The 18,981-nt window shown below is 37.1% G+C and overlaps 1 protein-coding gene across 4 annotated transcripts in view; it reads right to left on the reverse strand.

The window, feature by feature from the left end:
• The window catches only part of ARHGAP42 (Rho GTPase activating protein 42), a 229,197-nt gene that overhangs the window by 161,498 nt on the left and 48,718 nt on the right, over nt 1-18,981 (reverse strand). For all 4 annotated transcript variants that reach the window (XM_039881976.1, XM_039881978.1, XM_039881977.1 and 1 more), the window contains exon 2: nt 8,441-8,536. In XM_039881976.1, coding sequence (XP_039737910.1) covers nt 8,441-8,536 — 96 coding nt within the window. The remainder of the gene's footprint in view (nt 1-8,440; nt 8,537-18,981) is intronic.

The raw sequence follows: 18,981 nt of genomic DNA on the forward strand, positions 1-18,981 counted from the left end.
CCTTTTTAAAATGTGAACACAACACCATTTCTCCAATTAATGCGCTGCAATGGCTTCTCACTCAGTGCCTGTAGGTTAACACTTCACATCCCTAACAGAGCCTATTAGATCTCGTCTACAAGCCCATAAACTTCGCACATGCCATCTTCCCCTTGACCTTCTCCTTTCCTCCTCAAGGCCTCCGTTCATCCCCTCCCTAGATCTGGAATGTTCTCCCTTCTTCCCTTTCACTAACCACTTCTCCATGCCTGATTTAAATACCCCTTCCTCTGAGTGGCCTTCCCTCATCTAGACCTGGCCTATCTTGAATATGTTCTCTTAGCAGAAAAAACTTTGCTTTTGCAGCCTTCAACACAACTGTGATTTAACTGAAAGTGGTGGGTTAATGTTAGTTACCCAATGAAAATGTAAATATAAATCACTTAAGCCATTGATGGTACCTTAGACCTGGTTGGTACTGAAGTACCTGTAGAATAAATAAGTTTTAACAACAGGAAATACAGGCATAGACAGCTTTAAAAAGAGTGGAAGAAGGCTAACAAAAGCAAGTTCCTGACTCTAATCTCTGGTCCTTCTGCTTGTTAAAATAACCAGGTTACGCCCAAGATGGAGACACTCCTGCTAAACCCCAAATCAGCAAACCAAAACTTAAGTTTCTATGCTGGCTCTCCCAAAAAAGGCAGGCCTAGGTCAATCTATCACCTCTTGCTTGCTCTTTGCTTTAACCAATCAACTAACATCCAGTATAACTTCCTTGTCCCTGCTCACTTTGGTAGAAAAATCTCTTGCCTTGTCCAGCTCTTCAGCACTGCTATCTGTTAGATTAGAGGCTGTCCAATTAAGGAATCGCTGAATAAACCCAGTAAGATTTTTAAACTTATTCAGTTAAATTTTGTTAACACTTTAGCCTACTGCTCTTTTAGAAGAGCAAAAGACTACCGTATTAGTCTTCAAAAAGTCACAGCTGCCTCACTGCATCATCCTTTCAACAGCAGGTCTTCCGTTGAGTTAGGCAATTCAACTTTTTCATCTGTGAAAGACCACAAAAACACCAGGTGTACTGATTTTGTGGATATCAATAAATTGTAGAGTAGGCAAATTCACAAATGCAGAATTTGTGAATAATGAGGATCACTGTATTTTCCTGCATTCCAAGTTATTCTGGATCACGGCATTTATTTCACTATCTAATCATTTTGTTGAGATTTTTGAGCCATCATAAGTCACTAACCATAGATAAAAGTTCTCCTTCATTCCCTATCCACTCACCTTGAAATAAGCCTTCTTTAGTTTACATTATTCTAAAAGAAGAATATTGCTACCATCTTATCCTTCCATCTGTACACTCTGTAAGGGCAAAGGCTTTACCTACTCTTTGTACCACCAGGTCCTCAGGGATTGGCACAGTGCTTGTCACCTAACAGGTAGTCAATTAAAACTGAATAAATTAAAAGACAGAAAAATCTTTAGCTCCGGTTTAAAATATTTACAAATATTAAAAAGTCTATTCTAAATGATTCTCAACTACATGAAAAGTTATCTACACGTGTGTATGTGTCTGAATGTTTGTATGTAATTATATAAATTTCCTTCTCAAAATTTAGTTTATTGCTGTATTGAAAAGAATTATGCTAGACATATCCAAAACATACATATTTTATTTTATGTTTTAACATATGATCCCAATTCTATTTATGTAACTTAAGGTGATTTGTTTCTACATAAAAGTTTACTAGATTTTGCAGGGGGACTATTTGTGTAACAGATATTTACTAAGCTTCTGCTACAATAAAGCTCTAAAGTACTATGCAGAAATAAAAATATGAGTAAAACTGTCTAACCTCAAAAAGCATAAAATTTGCTGGAGAAGATAAGAGACTGCACTCTCTGTGAAAAAGATCGAACTACTTTTTTTTCTGGCACAACAAATTGCAAAAGAAATAAAGTGGTTTCAGGAAATTATTGTATATTAATAAATTAAGACAATTTTTTTTGAGACATGTGACTTGTGACATAAGTTTCAAATTGTTTTTCAGAGCCTAAAATTTAAAAAAACCCTAAGCCTTTGAATCTCAAACTAAATCAGCTTATGTTCTCTGAAATACAGAGCTAATATGATGAGAAGATCTCATAAGTGGCATGTTTTTTTCAGAGAGGAACTCCACCTGAAATGTGCAACTTTTCCAGCTGTTCTGATCCTTAATTGTGGGTGATTTCCGTGTGGGTGCAAAAATAAGGGTGGTTAAAAAAATGGAAAACAATAATTCAATTGTCCGAGAGTCATTAAAAAGTAAAATATGCATCCTCTACAGAGTTCAAAAGAAAATGTTATTTGTATAAACAATTTAGGCATTTGGAAAGGTTCTATTTTAATAGAGGATTTCCTGATTTATATAACCACATTTAAGTGGGTTGTAACGATGGTCTGTAATAACTAATAGATTTTCTTTTGGTTCAGCAAAGGAGAAGGTAATTTGTTTCGCAGAATTTAATAAAAATCACGGGTCTCTTTTCCAAGACTTCACTTGTGGTTGGTAATGGTATTGTTTCTGGTTTGCAAACTTTTTCCTAAGAAATGACCAAGAACAGTTTCATGGCCACACTCCACATTTATGCATCACAATATCATTAGACAATTATTAGAAATCTCTACTAATCTGGGTGTTTGTAGCTCATAAGCAAATTCAGAAAAAATCTTTACAGAAGCATTAAATAATTTACAAGTTAATAGTTGATAGTTGAGTTTTATTAGTTTAAGTTGAAGAAAATGAGTTCTCTTTTAGCTAAAATCATTTATGATCTTTTCAGTGTATTTTCTGGGTTTATAAATGTATCACTTTTGCCTGAAATACAGGTTACCATCTCTCAAAGTGTTTTTAGACCATATAATAGGAATCGGGTCAAAATAACAAAGCAAGCTGTTTGCCATACCTCCCACCCTAAACAATATTCCTAATTTATCACTTGGAAAACTGGACCAAATAATACCTTTCCATTAGACTGACAGATGTATCCTAAAAGTGAATGGATTTATTTGGCAAAGATTTACGCATTTTCCCTCATTATGTAATTTCTCTAACAAGAAAAATGAAGGAACTTTTTCCAACCACTCCCTTAAAAACTTTCTTCTATTTTGTACCCTCTGAACAGGCATCAGTGATTACTCTCAGGCTTCTATCTACATATTGAGATGATTTCAGGCTCAGAGTTAAGTCACTTTACCACTGTATTACACTAATACACACCCAGCTCCCGAGAGGTAATCAAACAACATATATTTGCACCTGGGCAAATAACTGCTTGCTTAGGAGATACAAATTCCCTGTGACTTAAAATGTGACTATTTTAAATTTGTTTCCTGAACAGAAAAGAATTCAAAATATAGGGCACACTCCAGACAACACAGTATTCAAAACTTGGACTGGGTACGACTTAGCATCTATCAGTCTGTACACATATAGTTTATACACAGATTTCCACATAAAAGTGTTTAAGATACAACATGCTCTTCATTTAAAGAACTATTAAGTACTAACCATCAATATTGCTATATCTGCATATCTACATTCAAACAGAGTAAATACCTGAACAGGAATACATTAGTTATATCAAAAACATCTGGGCAATTATTATGAAACATATTTTGATCTGAATGATCTAATTGATGGCCTCGTTTCTCCCCTCAGCGTTGGAGCCATAACAGTTGACAAATGCTTGTGTGTTGTTTGCCTCTACCACAGGAATTTTCTGTTTAGGTATATCTAAAGGAATGAAATCCTCACCTAAAATATTTACTAGCAAACTGACTCTCCTTCTCGGTAAATGTTTAATCTCTTGAGTGCAAGGTTCACATTGTCCAAGACTTTCCTGAGAGTTAACATAGTCCATCACAGAAACTGTTTATGTACAACTGCAACTGGACTTTCCCGTGGTTTCCAAAATTACACAGAATGAACAAGCTTTGCCTCTTATCAATGACTAATATTTTTAGCGGCACTAGTTCAGCTTAATTAAAATATCTGATTTTTTTAAAATCTAGAATTAACACTTGGCTAAAAGTGATTTCGAATTATAGACACTAAATACAGGAACAAAACACAGTAACTTGCATGCCCCAGCTTTGGTCTGGACATAATTTCTGAATGTGACACGCTATGGTTTACAGCCTTTTATTATTCTACATTCCCATGTGCTAAATTAAACTAGCAAAACAACCCATTTCATGGCAGATTCACAAAAATATCTTTGAGGTTCTATTTAAATAAACCACTATAAACTGTTTTCAAAGGAACAGTATTTTATTTTAGGTGGCCATAGCCTTTTATTTCCTACTAGTAAGATTTTAAGTCTAGGCTCATGACTCACTTTGAAAATTATTGATTCTCATGCATGTGCAAGCACCACGGCTGATTCAGTAGATACTGGCTTTCTGCACTGACATACATATTACTGTGCAATTATTGTTAAATAAGGGTACATTTTGTATCTAGTCTACCCATATAATTATTGGAGAAAGACTGAATCTTCCCAAGTGTCCAAGTCACACAACTCCTAACTTACTCTTAACTCCATGTCTTTACTCAGTTTAAAAAACTGAAGCAATATAAAAAGTGGCCAATTAGAGCAGCTGTTGGAAGTTAAACTGGATGGACCCAACAAGCTGCTTCCCACTAGGCCAGTGCTACAGTGGGCAGATAAAAGGGAGCCATCAAAGCTTACCTGCAACGCATTCATTCTTAGAAATGGAAGGGGCAATGACACCTTGCTGCTCTTGAATGGACAGGAGCATGCTAAAGGAAGAGTACGGGATGCTGCCCTGCTTGGGATTTTATTTCTGGAAACAACTAACCTGCTCCCCAAGCCACAGGAATTCCTCACCGCGTCCCGGACAATTATTCTCGTTTTGCTTCCTTCTAAGCCAGCAATGTCTCACTGGTTCCAAAAAACTAGCCGAAAAGTCAGCAAGCACAAGGCCAAAAAGGTGGGAGCAGAAGGGGACAGCTGAAGAGTGGGGCCAACTTACAGACCTACATGTCTAAAAAGCTCCTGGAACAGCTTCCACTAATTAGGTAATCGTGTTGATATAGTAATCGCACCTTCTTTTCCTTTGCTCAGAATCTTTTTTTCACCCTATTCCACTGTAAGAACATTGAAAGCAGACATCTTATTCATCTTTCTACTGCCCTCCGACCCATCCCCACCACCATAACTTACAGAAAGTCTGCAAATGTCTTGACTTTACGAGTTATTTTGCACTGACATTGCTCTCTTACGAAAGATGAGTTCTGTCTGGTAGGTCACCATTTTTAGTGGTGACATTGGTGAAGTCTCAAGACTACTACTCTGGCTGAGAGGGTTGTGACTATTACTCAAAGCCCAGGGTCATAGCTGTCCCTACTTCATTCCTCTTATTAAATCAGAGGAATACAGCAGCTGAAACTGGGGCTTCAACAAACTATTTTAAAGATGACTGAAACTTTGTACCTTCTCATGCAGAACTAAAGGTGACGAAGGTGGGTAAGGTTGGTCTTGCCCTCCAACCATGTCAACCTTACCCTTTAGTCTCAGGGACGCTGTCCTTTGTACAACAGCTTGCAATATCCTCGTAAGCCCTCCATGTTAGGGATGATTATTCAAAGTCTCCTACTGTTTTATTACAGTTATTTTTAACTGTTTAGACTACACTTGGGGCTCAGGAAGAGGATAAAAGTGTTGGATGGTAAGATATCTATATCTTAGTTGTTTTAGAAATAATTTGTTTATAAATCTTTTTACTCTAAGTTAGGTTTTCCTAACAAAGCATTGTTGTTTAAGTCAGCTTCCCAGTAACAGGAGCTAAGTGAGTCTCCTGATTTAAAAGTAGCAAACAATATTACGCCTACCACTATATAGTATTCATCTTGATCTAACTTCTCAAAGCCCTCTAAGCATTAGAATTTAATATTCATTGCATATAAGCCTTCACCTACTGATCAATTCGCACCTTTCAAATCAAATTTATAAGAGCCACAGCAACATCTACTTCACCTAAGTGGAAAGAGACAAACAGACCAATGTTGAAATATCAAGTTCACTACTAGCTCGGAAAATCACCAGACATCTGCCTGGACAGCTATATAGCAAATTAATTAAAAAACTCTACCTTTGCCATTACTACATGCGACTTCAAGAAGGTATTTTAAGTAAGAAGCATAATGGAAATTAAGAGAAAAATCAGAAATGTTTACTGTTAATAACAAGTAAAAGACCAACTAGAAGCAACCTGAATATACTATAAAGATTATTTAGTAAATCTGTATATATGATTCTGATGAAATTATTAAAAATTATAATTATAATATTTATGAACACCCATTAGCATTTGCTATAATCCTCTTTACAAAGAAAAAAATCATATGCACACGTATATAATCTTATTAGAAATATATATATGTGTGTATATATATATATATACACATATATATGTGAAAAAAGTTAATAAGGAAAACTGTCATTTATTCAACAACTGAGGGTCTATCATAAGTCAGACCCTGGATCAGGCACAAAAGCTAAAACGGTTTTTAAAAAAAGATCTGACCTCTGCCTTTTGAGAATTTACAGGTTTCATTACTAAGTCAAAATAACTGTAGTTATGTGAGTATGTGGGTGTCCTTTTTCTAAATAATAATGCTAATCTATTAATATTTTAGTAATATAATCTAGGCTTTTGGCTGGCTAGGTATGTGTTACAAAGCCTATGTTGGGGGCTAGACATTTATGACAAATGTCAAGAAGTGGTACACGAAATGACAATTATTGTTCCAAATGTCAGTGGTGCATGATCACTGCTGTTGCCCTTTCCCTTTCATCCTATAAAGAGAAAGAAGCCATGCTGCTTGAGACCCTGTGGCCATCCTCTCCCTTCTTCCCAAAGACTCTCTAACCACTCCTTAGTCAAGGACAGACACGGCTCAGTCACCTTTCATCGCAGAACTGAGAGTAGGAGCCACTCACGATTCCAAGAGACCAGACACTTCCACATCCCCTTCAGAGTCACTAATGCCCCTAAAAGAGCAAGCTAATCAGGTGAGCAACTGGCATGGCTCCTTGGGACTTGTAATGATGCACATGCATAATGCAAATCCCGTATGCAGAAATGGCTTGTCTAAGGACTCCGCACTCTGCCCAATGATTTCTCCACGAGAAACTTTCATGAATATAAGCAAACTAAATAACGCCATACACAATAAATCAGAAATTCATTCAGGTTATCTTCTGCTCAGAGCTTTTCCTCCGTAGAGATAATATTGCCTTTTCCTTGCACAGCTAGGTTTGGACTTGCTACTTCAGTTCTCAAAAATAATAAAAATATATTGCTTAAAAATGCATATAACAGAAAACTATAGAAGAAATGGCAGAGGAAGGAGAGGAAAGTGATTGTGAAGAGGCACATCAGAGATCACATCTCTGCTACTCAAAGTGTGGTCCAAGGACCAGCAGAGTCGACATCACTTTCGAGTCTGGTGGAAATGCAGAATTGCACAGAGATCTTCTGAATCAGAATTTGCATTAAATAAGAACCTCAGGTGTTTCACATGTACATTAAAGTTTGAGAGTCACTGTTCTAGATACTTGCAATATTCTACTTTTATACCCAGAAGGTGAGTATACTTAGTATTATTCTCTAAAATGTGTACTCATATTTTATAGTCTTCTGATTATATGGCATGTCTCTAACCCAGCCTACAAATAGCTTCCACGTCTACAAACTGGCAAGCAGAGATTGTTAAAATGTGGAAGAATGCTACATAAATCTGATCTTTAAAGAGTAAAAACTCAGATACAGATAAAACTTCAGAGATCACATAACCCAACCTATTCACTTTATGGAAAATAAAACCATGTGATTCAGGAAGAGGCATGCCTTCCTTCCCTAGGGTCAGACTGCTAAATTACTGTGGCAAAGTCAGATTAGAGCTCAAGTCTCCTGGTCCCTGTAATGTTCTGTGTCTTACAATAATACTGGTTTCATACGTCATGAATGATTTTTTTCCTAGGTAAACAAATACTCATGTTAAAAGAGAAATCAGTATTAAGTAAAAAAAAAGAATTCTTTAAACCAGTACCCTGCATATTTAATAACAGATACCCAATATCTACTAGCTTGAATGAATGATTAACTTTGAGACAGAGATGAACACGTCTTCTCAAAGCCTTGAGCTGAATTATAGAATGATTAAGTAATTTCCTTACGTAGAAACCACAGAGCTCAATTTCAAAACAATTTATAATACTCTCTTCCACAGTGACCAAAAATCACCCTATACTTTTTATCAAAGTCTGAATATTTTACATGTTTAATACTTGGGTACATGAATTTATTTTGATTTCAATGAAATCAATATTGGAACCAAGACTTTTAAAATTATTACTTAGGATAGTGAAGAACTGTGGTACTCACCGATACTAATTTCATCATCTGTTTCAGCATCACCAATACATTCAAATTGGAAATCTTGCAGTGACTGGGAAAATTTCTGTACTGCCATAGACAGATCTGTAATTAAAAGTTAAAAGTTATCAGTTAAAGGTATCATGGAATACTCGAGTTTCCACATGTAATATTATATACCTTTGATGTTACTACTACATTAGCCAGAGCCTTTAAAACACCAGTTTGACAAATATAAGCAGAATTAAAAGAGACTACTAAAGAAATATTTTAGGAACTGGATCTGCTCTGCTCAAGGGGATCTGTCCTTTTAAGAAAGTGTTGGTGCCAGTCTTATTATCTGGAAGCCAACTTCCCAAAGCCTTTATCGAGGAATTACCATTCATTCCCTATAAACGAAGCATAAAAAATAAATAAAAAGGAATGTTTTTGAGGTTGCTGGTGGGGAAAAAAGGAAAAAAGCTGCCAACCTTTGATTAGACAGGGTCACTGATATTACTCTACATAGACAGTGGAGCACGAGAAAATGATTTTACCAATAAACTGCTGGTTTTGATCTCCTAAGGTGAAAGTCTACCTGGAAGATTGTTTATAAATAATCTTATGATTTATAGGAGACCTCAAGCTAAATGGAATCTTGACTTCGGTCTGAATAAAGTCCAGAGTGTGACTAAATCCCGAAGATTAATTCTTCTTTATTCCCGGGGAGAATAAAGAAAAGCCCAGAATAATGAGAACTAAATCCTTGGGACACAAAAGCCTGGGATGCAACCTCACAGAGTGACTAAGAATGCAGACTCTGGAGCCAGACTGCCAGGGCTGAAATCCAAGTCCCATCACTTACTGGCTACATGACCTTGGGCAAATTACTGAACTCCTCTGGGACTCTGTTTCCTCATGTGTAAAAAGTGAGTAGCAAAGGCATAACCACCTCAGAGTTGTTTTGAGGATTAAGTAAATTAATATTTGCAAAGGGTTTAGAACAGAACTTGGGACTTAAACACGATTTAAGTTTATTAAATAAAATTTAAAATAAATTTAAATAAATCAATCTGACAGTGCAGCATCAGGGAAGCTTTCGAGGTCCCACCTCTCAGAGCTACTCTGATCATCCATGCCAAACCTTCCACAGAAGTCTGCACCAGCAGCTAAACTTATTTTTCTGGAATCTACTCTACACTTCATTGAATGGTCTCTCCAATGGGTTCAAATCCAATACCTGAACCCTGACATTTAATTCAAGCAATAGGATCTGACAGAGACTCTCTCCTTGACCAACCTTTAGTCAGGCTTTCCTGAGCCCTATTCTTGACTAGGCCCTCTACCTTGGCTCTCCTTCCTCACTAGGCCTCCACATATAGCCCTTTTTTAGCAATCCTGTCAAGTCGATTTAAAGAGAATCCCCACCCTGGCTATTACCAGATTCCTCATCCCCCACTCCCATGTTTGATGCATAAGTCCTAGGCCTGCCTTCACCGAAATCCTCCTCCAACCTCTCCTCTTAGTAATTTTCCATCTGCCTACACTCAGCCCCACAATCTGCTCCTTGCTATAAAACCCCACTTGTTCTTGTTGTGTTGAGTTGAGCCTGATCTGTCTCCCATATTGTGATACTCTTGACACCTATAGCCATAGACCTGAATAAAGTCTTCTTTACCATTTTAACAAGTGTCAGAACATTTTTTTTAAGAGAACAACTGTGGCCCCATGCCTAGACATGACCCCAAGAATTATTATAGTAACTCCCCATTCATGAAACTCCAAGCCCAAACACTTATCAACGCAAGCACTCATGAGCAAATAGGTCTCCAAACATGAAGGTCACTTTTTGCACCACTGTGACCCAAGAACTCGCTAATGTCCTAATACCAAGGACAATTCTGAAGACCACAGGCCTCAAGCCTCAGAGAGGCTTTTAAACAAAAATACAAATACACACACAAGAAACTGAGTTTTTGTTTTTTAATCTTATTTAAAAAAATAAATCATGCTCTGGAAAGAAATTGCTACTTACAGATTAACACCTCTTCCTACAAGAGGGATAAAATTTGGGGATCGGCTCATATTCTACTTGACAGGTCCTTTCAATTTAAGAGAGTGGAAAGGTCTAACAGCTTAAGAATGGTTCTGCTCTGGCCTTTCAGGAAGAAAGATGAAGAGAGCCTCCTTAGTGAATTATTCATCAATGAGAAAAGCAAAGGCTTCATCAGAGCTAGACTTCAGCAATTAGCTGTGATGCCTTGGCCAATCACTTATCCTTCCCGAGAACCAAATAATTAACAATCTCATAGGGTTGTTAAAAGACTAAATGAGGATGTGCCTGGTACACACTAGGTAACTCAATAAATGATTTTAATTATTGTCATTCAAGTACAGCTCATAAAGGTGGAAAAGTTGACTGGCCTTCCAGACAAAGGAGGCACTTATCTGAGAGTGCCCAGCTCTGGCTAAGAGTAGAGAAATCATAACACCTATACCAAATGTTATGAGAAGACAAAGACAGAAAGCAGACCTGTAGGATAAGGTTAAGCCAAGGTGAATGCAGGTACTCTCCCCAAGACTTAGAGAAAAGCATTCCATTTAACATTCCTTTATTTTTCTACATACAGTATATAAAGGCCTTATGCTATGCCGGATTTGAAGGCACAGATGCAATTCCTACACAGCAGAGTTGAGAAAGGGGGGTAGTTTATACAGTGGATCAGGATGCTTAGGAAACCTGTAACAGATATCCTTCCTCTGAGTTTCTACCTGGAAGCTTTGTCCTAGGAAACTCTTGACGACCCCCCACAACCAACCATTTCTTCCTAGGCCATTCTTTGCTTCCAATGGCCTTGCTCCTTGACTGAGAGAGGAAAGCTGCCTTGTCCTTTCACAGAGGTCACGGTGAATGCACTATAATTCCCATCTCCAAACAAGAACACAGTAGCCCACTTTGTAAGCTATTCTTGTCAATACAGCCAAGTGACAGTAGGCGCTCTAGTGGCAGATTACCTGGGTTAAGCGTCCTACGTCCACCAGTGGCATGACTCTGGGCAAGTTCCATAACCTCTCTGTACATCAGCATCCTTATCTATTAATGGAACAGAACCCATCTCTCAGGATTAATGTGAGGAAGTGATGAGTTAATACAGATGAAGCACTTAGAACAGTGTCTGACATACGGTTAAACACTTAACTGTATGTTGGCAATTTCCATGTTGAACATCTCAGAAAAGAAAAAGGTAAAATTTCAGGAACAAAGTGGCAGCTGTTAGAACCTAGATATCCCTCCTCGAAAAGAACTCAAGAAAATGGTCTGTTGATAGCAATTTCAAATTCTTCCCTGGAGCACTGCAATCACACGGTGACAGAGACAACCTGATTAGTCAGTATTACTGTGTTAAGAGAGAGGTATCTATTTCAATCCTGGATGGAATTGAGAATGCTTGAATGATCACTTCACAGTCCTTTTGGGACCATAATGAAAAAAGATTATGCAAAAAATATGGTTCTCAACTAGTTCAGACGATAGATAATTCCAAAAACTAAAGGAGAAGTTCGAAAGATAATTTATTTTCAACTTCAAGTGTCTGGGTTCTTGATTTTCCTTTTATTTGACTTGTACTCATTAAAAAAAAAAAAAGTAATGATGAGGTCAAAAGTATTATTGAGGCAAGGAACTTATATTTTCTGACAGTAATATACGCCAAGCTGCAAAATGAGCCAGCTCATGCTTTTTTCTTGGCTCCATCTCTTACCAAGTGTGCAATTCTGAACTGGAAAACTCAACACCTTCCACTGACTTAAAAACCACATGAAACACACTATTCCCTAATTGTCTACAGTTTCTAAGCAATGACCAGATGCACAAAATCAATGTACTGTTTTAAAAGGTTTTAAAACCTTTTAAATAAAGTTGATTCACATGTGATTACATAGGCCTTGAATTTTGAAACTAAGTTTTTAAAGTTTATTGTTGAATTTTAAAGTATCAAATTGTGTGATGATAACATTTCTCTTAAACGCAAAAAGAAAGATCAGGTGAATAAAACATTATGAGCAAGAAATCTAGTTTAGGCAAGGGTATCTCTATTTCTACTCAATTATTAGAAATTGCAGACAAACAAGAAAAAGATCCCAGTCAGAGCCACCATGGCCATATTCTACAGTGATGGTAGAGGAAGGACATTTACCAGAGAGCAAGGTTGTCCACAGTAAAGATGCTGCAAGTACCACCCACATCACATCCTTTCCATTTGCCTAAACTGCAAGGTAAGCAGAACATGTCTTCACATGTATTCACATTATAACTTGCAAGAAATTACACTGGGTTTTACTTAGCAATGTTTTTATATCAAAGAATTAACCTGTAGCACCCATAATTAAATAATGCTAATGAAACACTAAAAGTTCATTTCATTAGAGAAATTCAAAACAGTAACTATTTAATTATAACTCCTCTTACACACAGACTTAAGAGCTGAAGTCTACCTGTTACTTTAGAAGTGTTAATAGAATTACTTTTACAATGTCAGTTATAGGAGTGAGCTATGTTTATGTCAGAACAAGCACAACCAGCCAGTCCACTGGTATAAGGCAGTCCTTCCTGAAATCTAGTTGCTCTGGGAATTAAATTTAAGCAAGACTCACAGGGGAGATATATCCAGATATACTGTTGAAGAATTATCGTCTTCACATTACTATGCAAAAGGCAGACAGTACAAAGCAATGGGAATACAAAGGTAAAAACAGGTAAAAAAGGTAAAAATCCTACCCCCCAAAAGGACAGAGTCCAATAGAGGTATGAGGCATATAAACAAGTCAATGGATAATTCTCCAACAGAGGTTTAATAACACTATCACCACAGATAGGACATACCATGTGCTGATACTTTTCCATGCTCTTAATGTAAATTAAACTATTAATCCTCATGACAGCCATATAAATTATCATCCCTCCTATTTTACAGATGAAGAAAATGATGCGCAGAGGTTAAATGACTTCCTCAAAGCCACACAAGCTGGTAAATAACAAAGCCAGAATTTCAACAGGGAGCCTGGCTCCAGAATCCCCACTTAACCACACTGTCATACTGCTCTGCACATAGAGATGGCAACTAAGAAGACAAAATCAGTTCTCCTTGAGCAGGTGGGGAAAGGTTCTCATTGGAATGAATGAAATGACAATGTACTAGGCAAGACCAAATGAAGAAAATGTTCAGAATCAGCCAAAAAAGCAGCTTCTCTATCTACATAGCCAACCACATCTATACAGGCACACCGGGTACTACCAGTAACAAGCTATCCAGTACCTATATTTATATTGTTATTTCAACTCTTGAGATACACTCTTCTCCCACATTCTTTCAACATCTCTCTCCAGCCCCCATTTTCTCCAAAAGGCCTTCTTAATCCCTTCCAATTTGGCATTATTTCCTCCTTTATACATCCCACTGTATGCTATAAATCTCTTGCTTTACTTTTTCTCTTTTACCTTTGATCCAGTTATCCATAAACCTAGTTTATTCATCTTTTTTTTAAATAGTGTATTAAAGGTAGGAAACTACCATCTATGAATACTTCTCAAGTATCCTGCATCACATGTTGTATATAGCAGGAACTCATTGTTGAAACCATGAATTTCTACAAGGTGGGTAAATAGTCCAACCTTCCAGATGCCTGTCACCTTTTCTTCTTCCCGTTTGCACTCTTGCAAGCCCTTAATGTGGCTGTTCGGCCACTTGTAAAACATGGGTTATTCACTTTCCAAAACAATAAGGGTGTTTTACTATTTATGAGAAGCTTTGATATACGTTTACAATAACGATAGTAATAGTGTTGGTAAGATGTTTTACTATTTCAAAGTTCCTACATATTTTTCTTAATTCTCACACAAAGCTATGAGGGCTGAAGCTCTGAAAAAGTTAAATAAATTAATTTGACAAGAGTCTAAGAGCTGGACTCCAACCTGGACAGGTCTTCTGCTTCTCAAAGTGGATGCTCTAATGTACACCATAGCTAATTCCCCCCAAAATAACAAGCATTAAAACCAAGGAGGGTATAACCTCTAGACAACAGCTACCTAATCCTTTACCTGTTGGGTAAAAATTCTAAGACCGTAAGACTCCATTATTAGACTCTATGAAGGACAGCTAACTATGCTTATTAGCATGGAATAAGCTAACAGCAAACATATATTAGATGGTCATTATGAAACACCATGCCAAGTCAAAGGAAACACATATTCATTCTGTACTTTCTCATTCCACAAAACAGCTGAATAATGTTCTAGGTGTTAAGCTTCCTGAAGATAGGTATATATTTTTCACCTCTTTGCCCTTAATGCCCAACAGAAAGCAAACATATAAGAGTGAAGAGAAGGAATGTATAAAATGAAATCACTTGAACCGAACTGCTAAAATTATTAACACTATGTAGCTTGAGAAATGAGAAAAGACTCCATTCTTGTTCTAACTAGCCTGGGACCTTAAACTTTTTTGAACTTTCCAGTCCTGTGTGAATACCTGGATATATCTGGACCTTCAGGTAACCCTCTAATTATCCCCTGAAGATCCATGCCACCTGATTACTTCAGAAAGACTGACATATACATCCACCTGACATCCCTTATTCAGACCACCGGGACCTAACCAGACCTCTCACAGTCATCATCCTGACTGTCTGACATCTGACTGATAACCATTCTGGACCAATCTAGGACTAAGAATGCAAGACAGTTAAATTTCTTATAGAAAAAAGTACATTCTTAAGAATTAACTTTTTTTCTTCTTTGGAACACTTTCGGTTATTCCCTAGCTTTGTTCCCAGTTTACAAACTCCAAGACCCTTGAATAAATCTCTATCATTTATTTCTTTTGAAACCTCCAGACCCTTGAGTTCGTTCAACACACACAAGAAACCAGAGATCAGAAAAATGTGTATGCCAACTACCAACACGTTTATATAATGCAAGAATCACTATAAATTACTGAAAAGCTTATGATACTAGAACACACATGTGTAATCATAGCTCATTAAAAACATACTGTTACTTTACACTACAGAATGTCTAGGAATTACAAAATAAGCCTTGGTTCTTAATAGCTGCAGTTCGGCAGTTATTTATTTATTTATTTTAGTGTTCTCTCAGAGAACTACAAATGTCAGATTGCTAGATGGAGAAGTCAGGAAAAAAATACTGGGTGTGGCAAAGTATAAGAAAAACACAATGAGAACTGCTTGTCAATAAAAATCATTTCTATGGCTCTTCATTAAAATGCCCACTTTGTTCTTTTCTGTTTTACATAAATGGCTAGAAAATAATAGTTGTCCGATATTAACAATTAAAGAAAAGTCTTCGTGAAGGCCCAGGACAAAGAGTGGTACTAGTAATCGATGAATAAATGTAAGTTGGGCTGAAGTGAAATTAACTGGCTTATAGTAATGGAATCAAGGAATTCTTTTTCCTTGGAGGCCTCGAGAAACACTGCCATGCAGCAACAGCCATGTCCAGAGGAGGTCACTGGAGACAGAATTACCAGAGGACAACGGTTCTAATGCTGTTCTTTGTGTTCCTGGAAATGAAAAAAGCACGGACTGCTCTGGGCCACTAAATTGCCTTGCTGTAGTCTTGAATGTAACAACATGGTTGTTTTGTCACTGTAAAGTTGGTAAAACAAATAAGCCTAGCTTTAGATGGCCTCATTCATATCTATACCAGATATGTATTCAGGTTCTTATATCTGTGTCCTGTTTTGCAGTGGTATATTCACCCTTCTAAGCAGGCAATGTAAGTCAAAGAGTCTGTTTTCAGTGATGAACAAAAGTCTTACTTGATAAATGTGCTCAGATCTGGGACCAAGTCCTTTTTTAGAATCAATCCTTTTTTGTGTGTCACGGACTAAGTTCACATGAGAGTCAGACATGTACATCAATCCAGGCGCCACCACTTACTGCAGTGTCTTAGAGCAAGCTCTTAGCTTCTCTGAATCCCAGGTTCCTCACACAAAAGGAAGATACTAATTCCTTGCAAGACTGTTATGAAATTTTGTCACATGCAATGGGCTTAGCGCAATGTCTAATACAGAACAGAAACTTGAAATACTGGTTCTCAACAAATGTTAACTATTAAACCACGATTTATTATGATGGTAAATGCAGAATTTGAAATGTTTTTATTTTAAGCATAACATGTTTAATCTATGTATTAAATTACTATCTTCAGGAGAGCTTCAGTAAAAATAAATAGTGGGCTGACCTCTAATGAAGACCAAACAGTTTGCAATCCCATAAATGATATGTCTGGCAAGCAGCTCCAGAATATTCTGGCCTAAAAACAACAAAACAGGAACCAACATTTGGCCAGATTTTATCCAGTTTCTATAAAGATACGAATTCCATAAAAATTAAAAACAAAACAAAAAAAACCCACAAAGACTTCACTATTGCTACAATCCAAGTTAAAAATAGAAAGTTCAAAGGATGAAATAAACCACTCATCTTTCTACCCAAGGGAAAAAACTTAAAAAGGGTGTGGGGGTGAGGGAGAGTAAGGAAAGAGTGGCACACTGCAGTTTCTCTAGATTCTCTTCCTGACTCAATAAGCATGCCTTTGCTGCCTCCTTTGAGACTTCTTTTCCTTGTACTTTTCCTCAGAAGGGTTTGTCTTTAGCCACACCTTGTTGTATGTACCTCAATACTTGTTCTCTTTTAAAAAGCATTATCTGTATCTATATGCAGGCAACTCCTAAGTGGTTTCAGTTTGGATGCTAGAATACCAAGCAAACTTTCCTAAACCATCCGCCTTGCCTTTTCTCGATTTAACTAGAAAATACTGAGTTACTCAACTCGAAGGAAGACTATGCAATTTCCCCAAGCTTTCCAGCAACACAGGGATGACCCGCCATGTATTCCTGAGCTTCCTAGTCTATGACCTCTTCCCCTAGTCCAATCACTCATTTCTCATTGTTTTCCAGGAATCTAAAACTTACACTCTTATGAATAGATTCAGCAATAGAAGGCATATTTAGCACACTAGCCTCGTTTCCGACACATTTTCCTCCTGACTACTTGAAGTACCTATCTAATCAAGATGACTACTCTGGAAGGAAGAGCATTTGGTGTTACGTTATCTTTCATGTCATATATCAGCCTACTGCAAACTCTTAAAACTTCCTTTTTCTATCAGTCCCTTCTTAGTATCCTATGCCAACCACATTTGTGGTTAAAACATGACTTGACTAGTTTAATTTCCTTTTTAAAGCACCATACTAAGTTGTTACCTACTAGGTGATTCAAGTTTATCACCTTGCCCCGATTTTTTAGGCCTTTTTCTCACTGTTCTTTGCACCCTCAATATTCTAGCCAAATCGATCTAAACTTTAACTCTCTCGAAATCCATTTTGTGATTCCCCATGTAGGACACAGCCCTTTGTCTCTGCTGTGACCTTTAAATGTCTTGAAATAAATAAATACAGTGTCACTGTGAAGGTGTATCATCTCTTACAAGAGCAGCTGGCTATACTTGAACATGATGCATGTAGCGTCCTTTAGTCCATTTAGAGACTTTAAGACCCGCCTCTCTACATCAATCTGAAAGCCACCCTAAATCTTCCCACCAGGGCGACTGCTGATTTTCAGATACTGAATACTGATTTATCATACACAGCAGTGTGCCAAGGGTTCAGAAAGCCATGGATACTTTTAGTGTACCTTCCTGGTACTACAACTTTTATTAGAAAATTGGAGAAAAGGAAGCTAAGTAGTTTTCACCTGTTTTACATTTTCTAAAATACACATTTTGTGGGTAAAGCTGAATTCATATTAATTTATATCTTGTTACCTCATTTGAGGCAGCCAGTTAGGGCCATGTCCATTTTCCCCTCCTCTGACAGAAAATTTTGAGAAGTATTATATTACTGTAATCTACCTCTTTTTTGAATGTCTATTGATATACCCTACCATTTTTTTATATTATTAATTGTGTCTAAGTCCCATAACCCTCACCAGACATTAAAGCCCATGGAAGAGAGAGAACCTCTTTAGTCTTTCTCCCATCTAGCACAGGGCCTTGAAAACAGGACGCTGTCCATAAACAAAACAGAATGCAGGAATTCAGAGTATGTATTTAGGAAAGGTTAACCAAGGCCTTTCCAGGACTGGCAAAGAGCAATCCTCAGAGATAAGAAGTCAAGTGTTTAGAGGCTAACTTGCCCACCCAACAAACATACCTAATGATATGGACATCAAATCAAGTAGATGAGATCTGAGGCGGCAGAAAGAATGGTAGAAGGGTCTTTAAGATCTTTTGGCAAGCTGGGCAAAAAGCAAAGCAGTGGAACCTGACAAAAGCAGCCCAGATATTTTAGGTGCTGACCTAAAATCTTAGCATTGCTTTAGTAGAAATCTAATTCTAAAAATGATTCTGGTGATTTAATCAAGTTTGATGGGAAGAACAATCAGTTAAAAAAAAAAAAAACTGAAGTTCCACAAACTTAGAGAGAGCTAGTGTGGATTTTATTTCCTTACATCATCCTCTGATACAAAGAAGTCCCATTAAAAAATGATAC

The sequence above is a fragment of the Pteropus medius genome, unplaced genomic scaffold (assembly GCF_902729225.1).
Source record: "Pteropus medius unplaced genomic scaffold, Ma_sr-lr_union100, whole genome shotgun sequence".
Classification (NCBI taxonomy): domain Eukaryota; kingdom Metazoa; phylum Chordata; class Mammalia; order Chiroptera; family Pteropodidae; genus Pteropus; species Pteropus medius.